The 16,328-nt window shown below is 35.0% G+C and overlaps 1 protein-coding gene across 4 annotated transcripts in view; it reads left to right on the forward strand.

Annotated features, from left to right (window-relative positions):
* RPS6KC1 (ribosomal protein S6 kinase C1) overlaps positions 1–16,328 on the forward strand; it is a 216,203-nt gene that overhangs the window by 128,654 nt on the left and 71,221 nt on the right. For all 4 annotated transcript variants that reach the window (XM_030872990.2, XM_030872994.2, XM_030872999.2 and 1 more), the window contains one exon: positions 6,150–6,242. In XM_030872990.2, coding sequence (XP_030728850.1) covers positions 6,150–6,242 — 93 coding nt within the window. The remainder of the gene's footprint in view (positions 1–6,149; positions 6,243–16,328) is intronic.

Raw genomic sequence — 16,328 nt, forward strand, 5'->3', positions numbered from 1 at the left:
GAGCAAGATGTTTTTCTTTTAGGGTAAGGATTTTCTTTTTATTTTCACTTTTGTATTTTACTCTTAAATCTGGCCCTTATTTAGGTCAGAGATATGCTTGATTATTTTTTATCTGTAATTTAACTTAAATGTCTTCTAGAGGTTCTGGATGAGCTTGGTGAATTTATTATTTCTCTTCTTTAGCCATCTTTGGGCAATAGTTTCAACCAACACAATGAGAGAATGATATAAGTGATTTTTAGCAAATCTTAAATTCTGTGCAGAGCAGATATTATTCCTTTCTTGAATACATGTGCAAATATTTCTTTCTCATCTGGTTGAATAAGAAAATAAAGGAATCCTTTGTGGGTTTGAAATTTTTTGTTGATTACTCTTTTTCCCTTTGGTGCAGTCTAGGTCATGACTCACTTTACCTGAGTTTTCTGTGGTAGTTCAAGCTTTTGCTTTATTGAGTTTATTTGAGACTCTTACGTGGTAAATAAAAAAGTTCCGAATTTCCCCGTCGTTGGTGGTAATATCCTTTTCAAAAAAGGAAAGAAAGGAGCAAAAGCACTCTCCTACTCTTTCTTTTCTTCATTACTTCATTACTAAAAGGCTCTGAGGAAACTTAAGGAGCAAGTCTGAGAAAAAAAGGAAATGAGCTTTATTTGAACTAAAGGTGCAGTTTTAACTAAAGGAGATGGAGTTCTTTTTTTTTAAATTGTTGGTGACTTTGAATGATTTAAGAATTGGTATTAGAGGGGGTTTCTCTGGAAAAGACTTGAAATAGCTTATTTGCTATTTTTAGCTCTAGGAATTTAAAACTTAAGATCAGTGAAATTTAGAAAAAGACAGTAAATGGTCTAAACTTAGGACATAAAGGATTGTGTAGTTTTTAAAGCACGAATACTTTTTTTTGTTTGCAATTACAAGGTACGAATGAAAATACAATTGGCCCTCTGTACCCACGGGTTCCACATTTGTGGATTAAACCAACTGCAGATCGAAAATATTTGGGGAGAAAAAATTCTAGAAAGTTCTAAGAAACAAAACTTGAATTTGGCACCTGTTGTCAACTATTGACATAGCATTTACATTGCATTAAGTATTATAAGTAGTTTAGAGATGATTTAAAGTATATGGGAGGATGTGTGTAGGTTATATGTAAATACTGCACCATTTTAAGTAAGGGACTTGAGCATCTGAGGATTTTGGTATTCGTGGGGATCCTGGAACCAATCCCCTGTGTATACTGAGGGACAACTGTAGAATGTATGGCTTTCCTGAATATTTTGTGGATTTTGAGTATAGTTGCTGTAATATTGAAAATATTTCTCTGTTGTGCATTTTGTTTACTGGTATTATTGGTATTTCTCAATTCTTCTTTAGCAAATATTTTAAAATGAGTGTTGTGTCACCCTTAGTGAAACATGAGCAAAGCAAAGATAGAAATCAGGGGCATTCCAAATCAGTAATAGGACTGCAGTTAAGAGTTGTGCTTGAAATGTGATGTAAGAGAGACTTTTTTTAGGAAACTGAGTATTGAGGGTTAATAGGTTGCCAGTGAAAGTCTCGGCAAAGCCAAAAATCTACAGATGAAGCCAAGTTCAGAAACTAGTGTAGTTGGCTATCGTGGTTCAGAGCGGAATTCTTGATATGTTCTTCGTAGAGCTTTCCTTTTGTCCTTGATTGCTAGTTCCCTCCCAAATAATGCTGACTTACTCTCAGGTTATTTAAGGATGAGTAGCTAACCTTACTCCACATGTGGTTGGTGGACCAGCAGCACAGCATCACCTGGTATCTTCTTGGAAATGCAGAATCTTAGGCTCCACCAAAGACTACTGAATCCAAATCTCCATTTTTACAAGGTCCTCAGATGATGTGCATGCATGTTATAGTTTGAAAAGTACCTCACTAACAGATTGGTAAGAATTGAGATAGATCTCATTGAGAAAAGGGAATAAAACCGAGTGAAAGAGACTCTGGGCAGGATAAACAACAGCTTTCAAAAACCCCAAAAATGAAAACAAAGGTAAGGTTAACTTAACCATTTAGACAATGTTGAACAGGAATAGTAAATAGGTTTTACTACTGTGCTAACTCTAGCCACTGGTGGTGGCTGTATTGTAAGACAGAGTGTGGGGCTAATAGAGTCTGCCATTGGCTTGAGCAGTTGAGTGATATATACTTGCCATCTTTGGTTTTGAAGGTTGTTGGATTATCATATATTCTTGCCTTTCCCTTCTCCTCACCCTCTGTATTTAAGTTTTGAACTCCTTGCTTCTCTAGGCATCTTCTGATATAGTAGCTAATATAAATAAGTGAAATTTTTACTTTTTTCTTTAAGGAAATCAGCCATGTTGCCTAGAAATATTTCCACCCCACCCTGCCCCAATAGCATTGGCTGAAGTTTTCCTAAACAATGTTATATTATTTTATAAATAAGATTTAATCCCCTCTTATCTATTACCTAGTTTTGTCATCTTAGACAAATTGCTTAACCTTGCTGCTTTTCAGTTTTCTCATCTGAAAAAAAAAAATTTTGGACTTGATCTCAGTCTCTTTCTTTTCTTAAAATTCTGTGGATTTATGTTTCCTTTTGCCATCTAAAAAAGGAATAGATCTATAGGGATTCTACCCAATTTAAGCACTGCATATCAGAAATACAGGATTTTTTTATTGATGGTTTTATTTCATGATCTTTCTTTGTTCATTTCTCTGATCTTAAACTTTTATAGATGGTTAAAGTAGAAAGAGAACTTGAATGATCACTTTGCCTTTGGTCTTTCCCCATTACAATTTCACCATTCCTGTCTTTGCAAAAGTAACCTTACTAAATCACTGTTTTCGTTGAGTTGCTTCTCATACAAAAACTTGTTTTCTAGAGTCTGGAAAACATAGTCCGGACTTTTTCCCCTGGCATTCAAGGCCTGTTAAAGTCAATAAAACTGACCAACCTTAAAAGTGCAATTTTATTTTCCTTTGTTCTACAATTTGAACATTTTTTTCCCCACCAAGAGAGTTCTTTTTTCCCCAATCCTATGTATAATATCCATTCCTAACCTAATTCCTACATAACATTTAAAATCCCCTTTGATTCCACTTCTTTCTGAGACCACAGGTTATCATACATGTGATAAACTAGTGACTTATCTCTATTGTCTTATGTTTTTAAAAAATGTCTTATTGTTACTTAACTTTTCATGTATTTGGCTTATCTCCTCAGGTAAGTTGTAAACTTCTTGAAGCTAGGGACCATGTCTTTTTTTTTTAATATTTATTTATTTGGCTGTGCCATGTCTTAGTTGCAGCATATGGGATCTTTAGTTGCGGCGTACGGGATCTTTAGTTGCGACATGCGGGCTCTTAGTTGCGGCATGTGGGCTCTTAGTTGCAGCATGCGGGATCTAGTTCCCTGGCCAGGGATTGAACCTGAGCCCCCTGCATTGGGAGTGCAGAGTCTTAACTGCTGGACCACCAGGGAAGTCCTGGGATGGTGTCTTTTGATGATTTATATCCCTTTCAGTTATCATGCACATAGTGGGCACACAGTAATTTATTGAAGGGCACAGTAGAGATTTTGTGGTTTGCTGTCTTTGCTGTTTAGATTGCTAAAGTGAACTGATAAGTTTCTTTGGAAACTGAAAGATCCAATGACATTACTGAATAAGAGGGATAAGTAGGAGATAGGGATGTTGGACGTGTTTGGCCATATTTTCAAAGATGAATGTAATGGATAAGTTATCACTTAAAGTATTCTTTTTCCTCCTATAACTTCTCCTAACCATTCCTTTCACCAAAATCACAAGCATTTCTTGTTCTTACTTGGTAATAGAGTAGGGGGAGATGAATTCTTAATTATCAGAATGTGTTGTGTAGCAGAAGGACTGCAAGCAATAGAGTAAGGAGTTAGGGTCTAGCCTAGGATCTTTCACTGCTCTTTCTGACGGTAAACACCCAACCATTCTGAACTTCCTTTTATTTATCTGTAAAATGGGGATTATAATAATAACTTCTTGTAAGTACTACACTCAGGCCAGGGTGAGGTATGAAGATAAAATAATATATTAAGAGAGAAGAGACTATTTCTGTTATATGTCTACTAAAATACTCTGCTAAATGTTTTTCTATCCTTAAAAATTCCCCTTGGATTTTAGGGAGGCAGAGATGTATCTGTGTTTTATGTCATCTAGCTCAGCACCTAATAAAGTGAGATTAAAAAGGAATTTTTTGGAAACATATCCTAGAAGTAGAAATTAAATAGATTTAAAAAGATATTATTGGGCTTCCCTCGTGGCATAGTGGTTAAGAATCCACCTGCCAATGCAGATGACACGGGTTCAAGTCCTTGTCCAGGAAGATTCCACATGCTGCAGCGCAGCTAAGCCCGTGCACCACAACTACTGAGCCTGAGCTCTAGAGCCCGCATGCCACAACTACTGAGCCCGCATGCCACAACTACTGAAGCCCGCATGCCTGGAGCCTGTGCTCTGCAACAAGAGAAGCCACCACAATGAGAAGCTTGCACACCGCAATGAAGAGTAGCCCCTGCTCGCCGCAACTAGAGAAAGCCCGCACGCAGCAACAAAGACCCAACACAGCCAAAAATAAATAAATAAAATAAAATAAATTTAAAAAAACATAAAAAAAGAGTAATGTACTTAAAAAAAAGATTATTATCATCCTGTCCAGTTGCCACTGTCACCAGCGTTCTCAAGTTGTCTCTTTAAAAAGTTGTCTTTTTTAAAAAAAATTAAATACCACCTCTTTAGGCATATTGAAGTTAGTATTTGCTTACTAAACCTAAAAACAAAAAAATTTTTGAAAGCAATTAGGATTGCTGCTTTTAGGAAATTTCACAAAGTGACAGTTTTCCCCGTTTGTAAAAGACACCTAATTTGTCTATGCAACCTCCCTCCCTTGTTACCCTGCTCTCTTCCTCCTTTCTCTCTTTTCTGCTCTTTCTTTTTGCTTCCAACCAACATGCTAGGCACTGTGAATATAAAGACGAATAAGGCATATTTCCTGTTCTCAAGGAGCTTCTTGTCTAGTGATGCTGAGCTGCACTAGGACTTGAAATATCAAAAATGTAACTCAGTAACTCTGGTAATCATGACATTTGGTTAACCAGGATATTTATTGTCTACTCATGGGGATGATAAATGTTTCCTATATATTCTAACGGATTTTTTTTTACAACAAAAAGGTCTGCTTTGAGGGTATAATAAGGCTTTGTGTGTCCTATCATCCTTTGCAGCATCACCATTTTAATATAAGGATTAATAAAGCATTGCTTTCTGGTTGTAAATGCCAAATGGAGATGTCTTTAAGTTTATCTAGTCTAGTGTTTTACTTTTACTGATAGGGAAAAACTAAGACCAATGGGTGGAAAATTAGGATTATTCTTTATTGTATGTGGTACTGAAATATCCCTTCCTTATTCACTGATCTTTTTTGGACTTTTTTTTGTGGCGAACAGACTAAGTTTTCCACATCACAGATGTTCAAATATTAAAAAATATTTTCTTTCTTCTGTAAATCATCTCTTTTCTAGGCTTACACAATCTCAGTTCTAATAATTATTGGTTATATGACAGAGTTTCTTAATTTTTCACCATTATTTGCAATTCTGATTGAACTTGAATTTGCCAGTCCCTCTCAGCATACCTAGTATATATTTATAAAGTAACATTAAAGGGCTATAGTTTTATGATGAGAGAAAATGACTTATGTTCCTTCCCTCTATTGTCACATTTGTTTTAGTCCCCTCCTTCTAAATTACTCTTGAGCCTTCTGGGGTAAATATAAGGCTGTGATTGATTGTTGGCTCAGTTAGCCATTTGTTACAAAGTTTCATTACAGCTGTACAGTTCTGAATTGCATTGTTGCTCTAGAAACTACATCAGCTCATTAATTTTTCTTTTTAAAATTTTGTTTTCAATGTTACGACTTATTTACTTGCGACTATTTTCTTGATTTTTATTTTCTTCATTTTTGATTTGATTATTTTTTTATTTTACATTCCAGACAAATAGAAACTTCCTCCTTTCATCTTTCCATTCTCTGATTTATGATAAATTTAGTTCCTTTGGCCTGACATTTGCTTCAGCAGGCAGTCTTCCTTCAAGCACCTCCCTGATTGATGTATAATCTTTGATATCTTCCATTAGCCTCCAGGATCACTAAGTTCAAGGCCCCCTTGGAACCTAAGGAGCCCTGCCGAGGAGCTGAAGGCCTTCAGAGTCCTTGGGGTGATTGACAAGGTAATTCTTCAGTGTCTCTTCAAGAGTTCAGTCATAAATCGATGCATGCTGACATTATGTCTTTGAAGCTTTGGATCTTAAGGATATGAAACAAAAGGAGAAAATGACTCAAATGCATCTGCACTTTAAAATAACAAAAGAGAAGAGAAAAAGCTTTTATCTAAGCAATTCATGTAAGGTCATGCAAAATATACTTGTGTTAAAGGAGAAGGTGCTTATTTGTTGGCATTCAGTCTAGTAAGGGGTTTGGTTTTATAAACCTGTTATAGTTATAAAAACTAGTGAGTCAGTAGTTGTTCAACATTAACTGGTATAGTCAATCTAATGGTCAAAAAAAATGACATTCTCCTAATAAGTACCATTTCTTGAGTACCTGCTATGTATCAAACCATGTATTAGGCATTTATATAATATAAACAATGTATTAATCCTATCCAACCTGTTTATTCCCATGTTGGTGTAAAAGCAATGCTTAGAACAGTTTAAGTAACTTGCCCAGAAATCACATAGCTATTTAGGGTGGTACTGAAATTCAAATGTAAATCGTTGTGACACCAAAAGCTGTGCTTTTTCCAATACACTAAACCCCCTTTTGCACACACACATTTTTATATTTGGAATAAAAGTACTGTGATAACAGAGGTCTCTGCCATTGAGTTTCCCCAAATTTGGTGACATCTCAGATATGCCAGACATTAACAGTACTGAGCCTGTCAGTTTACAAATGTAATTAAAAAATCATATATAGTAAACGTGTTTTACATATATTTGGTCAACCACCACTTTACCTTTCAAAGTGAAAGAAAATATCTTAATATTAGTTACAAATTAATCTTTTTTATGTTATCCATGTTTTATGAAGCACCTTAGTGTTTATTTATAACTTCATGTTCATTGAGTACTTCTTGTGTTCTAAAGTATGAATGTGAGTCCATACTAAAATTGAACAATATGCAGTATATTTCAGGTAATTTGAACAGTAACTAATAAGAGTTTGAGGTATTTCAAAATAAACAGTAGGTTGGATATTACATGAAGCTGTCAGGTCTTATTAAATTCTTATAAGCATCATTTTTCTCAAATAGATTTATTTGACTGAATTTTGAAGTTAAAGAATTCTAAGCAGTAGGACTTTTGAGCCTGAAATATTTCCTTAACCATGTTTTTCCTAGCCTTTCCAGTTTAGAGAACATTCTATTTGAGAATACAGAGAAGTAAAATGGCAATTAAATAGTTCTTGGATTAATGAAAGGTTCTTGGATTTCTGTGCAGGAAAATATACTTTTTTGATGTACAGTGTCTCCTCCTTCTCTTAGATCTGTTTATTTTGACAAAGTATGACCTTTCATTGCTCTGCTCTAATCATGAGTAGTCACCTTTAAGTCCTGATAATAGCTATGAGTCTCACATGTATCCAAATAAGGATGTTGACAGTAGAAGAATTCCTAAATTCTGTGCTGAGGCATAATTCATTACTGTCTTTGTTCTGTTAACCTGGGGAGTATGTTGGTATTTAGAAGGGGACATTTTAACTTTTCTAAGTAGAAACAAGGAAATATGAACTTGGGAATTAATAAGCTTTACAAATAATCTTTAAAAATTTGTATACCAGTCTCTCCTTTGTAAAAACATGAATAGGTAGATTTTTTAAAAGTTTGAATTTTTTTTAAATTGGAGTATAATTGCTTTACAATGTTGTGTTTTGAATTGTTTTTTAAGATAAATTCCTCCCCACTGTAATGAGGGATACCTAAAATTTGGGTTTTAGAAACTTGAAGTTTGGAAGAGAAGTGTTGTATCAATTCAAACAGGTAGAAAATACACTGGATACATTAATCTCACCTGTACCGCTCTGATTCTGTTTCATTAATATGTTCTTCATGAGTTATTTTGAGTGTTATTATCTAATAGCTCAGGAAAATAAAATTCCCTAGGAATAGAATTTTATAGACTTTTATATATAAAGTAAATAAAGCAGATTTGTTCATTAATATCTAGCCTGTAAGCTCCATGAAAATAAGATCGTGTCTTGTTCACCTGTATAATCTCATAGCATGGCACATAATGGATGATTAATAAAAATTTGTTGAATGAATGAAATTGAGACTTAGATAACTTTAAATATATCATATATAGAGTGACACCTACTGGTGTAATGTGAGACTGCTACCTAGTATCATGGTTCAAGACACTCAGATGTCTTTACCCAGAGGCACAGTAATTGCAATGCTGTATCTTGGTCTAGAATTCAAAGGGGTGTAAGTGACTTTCTGTTCTTTAATTGGGATTAGAAAATCTTTCATTAGTATATATATGGGACAAGGAACTTAAGCTCTTGGAATATCAATAAGCTGGTGTGCATTCAGAAGCAAGAATGATAAGGCTAGTGAAGGCCCTCAAAATTGTATCATACAAAGAAGAGCTGAAAAATGAGGTTAACCTAATAAAAACGTGTGGTCTTCATATTTTTGAGGGCTATACAGGATAGAGTGAATATATAATGTTCTGTTCAGATTTTGAGGGTAAAAGGGGTTATTAAGTATGCCAGAGCAATAGATGCAAACCTAGGACATCTTAGGAAAAATAGGGCATCTGTCTTTCCTGGGAGAAAGACAGTGAGGGATAAGCCTTTTTTGTTCATATACCCCAAAGGATACAACTAGAAGTAAGTGAGTACAGATTTTTAAGTTTTGGGCTAATGATTAGAGATACCTTTCAAGAATTAGGATTGACCAAAGGTGGATTGGATTCCTTCATATCTTATTTGTTTCTTGTCATTAGAAGTACTCAAGTAAAGGCTGGAGGATCATTGATGAGGATGTTGTACAAGGAATCAAGTATTGGATGGATTTTTATGTTAGATAACTTTTAAAGGTTTCTTTTAGCCCTCAGACTCATTTACACATAGTCTTCATGTAGTAATAGCTAGGGAAAGTAGAAATTAGTGAAATACAGTACTCAGATAAGAAGGATGGGATTGCTATTGTTTTCATATAAGTTTGTGCATGTGTGGATGCAAAATTTTGTGTTTCTGTGTGTGAGGTATGAATATATAGAGTATGTATATGTTTGTGTGTAGAAGGATTGTTTATATATAGGTAGTTTGCAGTTGAATTAGAAGTCTGGATTGGTAGTTTGATTGCTAATAGATGCCCAAGTGCTGGGAGAGTTTCTGAGAAAGTTCACTATTATATAGCTTATCTATAAAAAGGATAAAGGAATCCATAATCTAGTAATGTACTAATGTCAGTTTCCTGGTTTTGATATTGTGCTATAGGTATATAAGATGTCACCATCAGGAGAAGCTGGGTGAACAGTACAGGGGACTCTGTTATTTTTGCAACTTCTTGTGAGTTTTAAACAGAGTTAAAAAAAAAAAAAAGGCTAGGAGGAACACTGACTTGAACATCAGAGTAAAAATACCAAGATGTGATCCCTTCATGTCCAGTTAACTCTTCTGGTTTGTGTGTAGCTGGAGAGTCATTCTGCATGTGGTGTGTGTATGGTGTTTACAAGGTTAAGCAGTGAGGATGGTATGGTTGGATTGCCCAAATACATTGCCACTCCTTGAAAAACAGCTTCAGTGGGATGCTTTATAAGTCACTGTTATAAGAGATGCCACATAGTGTAAACCTAAAACTATTACTTCAAGTGCCTTGGCATTTTGTAATTGAGATAGCTTCTCAACTTTATCTGATGCTTGCTAGGTAGAATTCTTGGGTTGGCTTGCTATTGGGAAAAAATTTACTAACTTAGATGAAATGCACCAATTTGTAGAAGAGTGTAGACTATAACCTAATATGAAATGGAAAATTTGAATAGCCCTATAACTATTAAGGGAATTGAATTTACAATAAAAAAAATTCCTAAAATGAAATCTTGGGGCTCAACTGGTTTCACTGGAGAATTCTACCAAAATTTTAAAGAATTGACACTGATTCTTTATATTCTTTTCCAGATAATGGAAGAAGGTGGATCAGTTCCCAGTTCATTTTATGAGGCTAATATTGTCCTAATACCAAAATCAAAGACAGTACAAAAAAGAAAATTATAGGCCAATATTCACAGATACAGAAATCCTCAACAAAATACTAGCAAATAGAAATCAGCAGTATGTAAAAGGAATTATGTCCCATGACCAAGTGGGGTTGATTTCAGGGATGCCAGGTTGGTTCAGTGTTTGAAAATCAATCAGTGTAATCCATCGCCTTAACAAGAGGAAAAATTGTATGAGTGTACCAATTGATGCTGAAAAAGCATTTGAAAAATTCAACACCGATTCATGATTTAAAAAATAATCTCTCTAAAAACTAGGAATAGAGTGGAACTTCCTCAACTTGGTTAAGAATATCTATAAAAATTTCACAGCTAATACCATAGTTAGTGATGAATGACTGAATGCTTTACCCTAAGGTTGGGAACAAGGCATATTCTTAGCACATCTATTAAACATAGTACTGGAAGTTCTAGACAGTACTACTAGGCAAGATCAAGAAATAAAAGGCATATGAATTGGAAAGAAAGCAAACAGTTTACCCTATTTGAAGGAGACATGATGTTCTACACATATAAAAACATGGAATCTATCAAAAAACTAGAACTAATAAGTGAATTCATCAAGGTTGCAAGATATAAAATCAGCTTACAAAAATGTTATATTTCTATATAGTAACAGTGAACACATAGAAACTGGAAGTAAAAATACAGTATCATTTACAATCACTCCAAAAATCTTGAACTACTTAGGTGTTAATATAACAAAATATGTACAAGACTTTTATGCTGTAAAGTACAAAACTGATGAAAAAAATCAAAGGTCTAAATAATTGGAGAAACGTGCATTGTTTTTGGCTTGGAAGAGTCAACATAGAAATGATGGAAATGATGTAAATTCTCCCCAAATCAATACACAATTTTAACACAGTTTCTGTCAAATTCTAGTTTTTTTTGTAGACATAGGCCAACTTACTTTAAAATTTACATGGGAAAGTATAGGAACTATAATAGCTAAACCAGCTTTGAAAAAAGAATAAGTGGGTACAATTTACTTGATTTCAAGACCATATAGCTATATAGTAATCAAGACAGTGTAGTATTGGTGTAGGGAGAGACACATAAATCAATGGAGTAGAATAGAGAATGCAGTAATAGCCCCACAAATGCAGCCAGCTGACTTTTAACAAAGGTACAAAAGCAGACCTTGTAGGAAGAATCATCTTTTTAATAAATAGTGCTGGAACAGTTGGATGTCTATTGGCAAAAAAATGAACCTTAACTTATACCTCATACGTTATACAAAAATTAACTCCAAATGGATCATACATGTAAATGTGAAATGTGAAACTGTGTAACTTCTCAAAGTAAACAGAGGAAAAAATCTTCCGTAGCTAATCCTTGGTTTATAGAGGTTTTAGACATGACACTGAAAGCATGATTCATAAAAGGAAAAATTGATAAGTTGACTTTATCAAGATTAAAAACTTTTGGTCTGTGAAAAACCCATTAAGAGAATGAAAAGACAAGCTACAGACTAGGAGAACTTATTTGCAAACCACATATATGACAAAGGACTCATCTAGAATCTATAAAGAATTCTTGAAAGCCAGCGTTAAAAATCCCAAACAATACAACCAGAAAATTAACAAAAGATACAAAAAGCCATTTCACCAGATAAACTATGGCAAATTAGCATATGAAAAGATGTTCAACATCACCTATGATTAGCAAAATGCAAAATAAGATCACGTGAGGCATCACTATACACCTATTAGAAAACTTTATTTGTATTAGCCCCAAACTGGAAACAACCAAACTGTCTCACAATAAGTGAACAGTTAAACTGTGGTGTTACATGTTATTACAATAACATGTAATATTACTCAGCAATAAAAAGGAATGAACTACTGATACATCAGCTGGGATGGATCTCAAGGGCATTATGCTGAATAAAAAAGTCAATCTTGAGTCAGGTCTACCCACCACCAGTCTCTCCCATCAGGGAACTTGCACAAGCCTCTTAGATAGCCTCATCCACCAGAGAGCAGACAGCAGAAGCAAGAAGAGCTACAATCCTGCAGCCTGTGGAACAAAAACCACATTCAGAGAAAGAGAGACAAGATGAAAATGCAGAGGGCTATGTACCAGCTGAAGGAACAAGATAAAACCCCAGGAAAACAACTAAATGAAGTGGAGATAGGCAACCTTCCAGAAAAAGAATTCAGAATAATGATAGTGAAGATGATCCAGGACCTCGGAAAAAGAATGGAGGCAAAGATCGAGAAGATGCAAGAAATGTTTAACATAGACCTAGAAGAATTAAAGAACAAACAAACAGAGATGAACAATAAAATAACTGAAATGAAAACTACACTAGAAGGAATCAATAGCAGAATAACTGAGGCAGAAGAACGGATAAGTGACCTGGAAGACAGAATGGTAGAATTCACTGCTGAGGAACAGAATAAAGAAAAAAGAATGAAAAGAAATGAAGACAGCCTAAGAGACCTCTGGGACAACATTAAATGCAACAACATCCGCATTATAGGGGTCCCAGAAGGAGTACAGAGAGAGAAAGGACCCGAGAAAATACTTGAAGAGATTATAGTCGAAAACTTCCCTAACATGGGAAAGGAAATAGCCACCCAAGTCCAGGAAGTGCAGCGAGTCCCATACAGGATAAACCCAAGGAGAAACACGCCAAGACACATAGTAATCAAACTGGCAAAAGTTAAAGACAAAGAAAAATTATTGAAAGCAACAAGGGAAAAGTGACAAATAACATACAAGGGAGCTCCCATAAGGTTAACAATTGATTTCTCAGCAGAAACTCTACAAGCCAGAATGGAGTGGCATGATATACTTAAAGTGATGAAAGGGAAGAACCTACAACCAAGATTACGATTACTCTACCCGGCAAGGATCTCATTCAGATCGATGGAGAAATCAAAAGCTTTACAGACAAGGCAAAGCTCAGATAATTCAGCACCACCAAACCAGCTCTACAACAAATGCTAAAGGAGCTTCTCTAAGTGAGAAACACAAGAGAAGAAAAGGACCTACAAAAACAAACCGAAAACAATTAAGAAAATGGTCATAGGAACATACATATCGGTAATTACCTTAAACGTGAATGGATTAAATGCTCCAACCAAAAGACACAGGCTTGCTGAATGGATACAAAAACAAGACCCATATATATGCTGTCTACAAAGAGACCCACTTCAGACCTAGGGACACATACAGACTGAAAGTGAGGGGATGGAAAAAGATATTCCATGCAAATGGAAATCAAAAGAAAGCTGGAGTAGCAATACTCATATCAGGTAAAATACACTTTAAAATAAAGAATGTTACAAGAGACAAGGAAGGACACTACATAATGATCAAGGGATCAATCTAAGAAGAAGATACAACAATTATAAATATGTATGCACCAGCATAGGAGCACCTCAATACATAAGGCAACTGCTAACAGCTCTAAAAGAGGAAATCGACAGTAACACAGTAATAGTGGGGGACTTTAACACCTCACTTACACCAATGGACAGATCATCCAAAATGAAAATAAATAAGGAAACAGAAGCTTTAAATGACACAATAGACTAGATAGATTTAATTGATATTTATAGGACATTCCATCCAGAAACAAAAGATTACACTTTCTTCTCAAGTGCGCACAGAACATTCTCCAGGATAGATCATGTCTTGGGTCACAAATCAAGCCACAGTAAATTTAAGAAAATTGAAATCATATCAAACATCTTTTCTGACCACCATGCTATGAGATTAGAAGTGAATTACAGTGAAAAAAAACGTAAGAAATACAAACACATGGAGGCTAAACAATACGTTACTAAATAACCAAAAGATCACTGAAGAAATCAAAGAGGAAATAAAAAAATACCTAGAGACAAATGACAATGAAAACACGATGATGCAAAACCTATGGGATACAGCAAAAGCAGTTCTAAGAGGGAAATTTTTAGCTATAAAAGCCTACCTCAAGAAACAAGAAAAATCTCAAGTAAACAATCTAACCTTACACCTAAAGGAAGTAGAGAAAGAAGAACAAACGAAACCCAAAGTTAGCAGAAGGAAAGAAGTCAAAGATCAGAGCAGAAATAAATGAAATAGAAACAAAACAGTAGTAGAGATCAATAAAACTTAAAGCTGGTTCTTTGAGAAGATAAACAATATTGATAAACCATTAGCCAAACTCATCAAGAAAAAGAGGGAGAGGACTCAAATCAATAAAATTAGAAATGAAAAAGGAGAAGTTACAACAGACACTGCAGGAATACAAAGCATCCTAAGAGACTACTACCAGCAACTCTATGCTAATAAAATGGACAACCTGGAAGAAATGGACAAATTCTTAGAAAGGTATAACCTTCCAAGACTGAACCAGGAAGAAATACAAAATATGAACAGACCAATCACAAGTAATGAAATTGAAACTGTGATTAAAAATTTTCCAACAAACAAAAGTCCAGGACCAGATGGCTTTGCAGGTGAATTCTATCAAACATTTAGAGAAGAGCTAACACCCATCCTTCTCAAACTCTTCCAAAACATTGTGGAGGAAGGAACACTCCCAAACTCATTCTTTGAGGCCACCATCACCCTGATACCAAAACCAGACAAAGATACTAAAAAGAAGAAAATTACAGACCAATATCACGGATGAACTTAGATGCAAAAATCCTCAACAAAATACTAGCAAACAGAATCCAACAACACATTAAAAGGATCATACACCATGATCAAGTGTGATTTATCCCAGGGATGCAAGGATTCTTCAATATACATAAATCAGTCTATGTGGTAAACCATATTAACAAATTGAAGAAGAAAAACCATATGATCATCTCAATAGATGCAGAGAAAGCTTTTGATAAAATTCAACACCCATTTATGATAAAAACTCTCCAGAAAGTGGGCATAGAGGGAACCTACCTCAACATAATAAAGGCCATATACAACAAACCCACAGCAAACATCATTCTCAATGGTGAAAAACTGAAAGCATTTCCTCTAAGATCAGGAACAAGACAAGGATATCCACTTTCACCGCTGTTATTCAGCACAGTTTTGGAAGTCCTAGCCATGGCAATCAGAGAAGAAAAAGAAATAAAAGGAATACTAATTGAAAAAGGAAAAGTAAAACTGTCACTGTTTGCCGATGACATGATACTGTACATAGAGAATCCTAAAGATGCCACCAGAAAACTACTAGAGCTAATCAATGAATTTGGTAAAGTTGCAGGATACAAAATTAATGCACAGAAATCTCTTGCATTCCTATACACTAATGACGAAAAATGTGAAAGAGAAATTAAGGAAACACTCCCATTTACCATTGCAACAAAAAGAATAAAATACCTAGGAATAAACCTACCTAGGGAGACCAAAGACCTGTATGCAGAAAACTATAAGACACTGATGAAAGAAATTAAAGATGATACCAACAGATGGAGAGATATACCATGTTCTTGGATTGGAAGAAAATGACTATATTGTGAAAATGACTCTACTACCCAAAAGCAATCTACAGATTCATTGCAATCCCTATCAAATTACCAATGGCATTTTTTATGGAACTAGAACAAAAAATCTTAAAATTTGTTTGGAGGCACAAAAGACCTCGAATAGCCAAAGCAGTCTTGAGGGAAAAAAACGGAGCTGGAGGAATGAGACTCCCTGACTTCAGACTATACTACAAAGCTACAATAATCAAGACAAGATGGTATTGGCACAAAAACAGAAACATAGATCAATGGAACAAGATAGAAAGCCCTGAGATAAACCCACCCACCTCTGGTAAACTAATCTATGACAAAGGAGGCAAGGATATGCAATGGAGAAAAGACAGTCTCTTCAGTAAGTGGTACTGGGAAAACTGGACAGCTACATGTAAAAGAATGAAATTAGAACACTCCCAAACACCATACACAAAAATAAACTCAAAATGGATTAAAGACCTAAATGTAAGACTGGACACTATAAAACTCTTAGAGGAAAACATAGGAAGAACACTCTTTGACATAAATCACAGCAAGATATTTTTTGATCCACCTCCTAGAGTAA

This window comes from Globicephala melas, chromosome 1 (assembly GCF_963455315.2).
Source record: "Globicephala melas chromosome 1, mGloMel1.2, whole genome shotgun sequence".
Lineage (NCBI taxonomy): Eukaryota > Metazoa > Chordata > Mammalia > Artiodactyla > Delphinidae > Globicephala > Globicephala melas.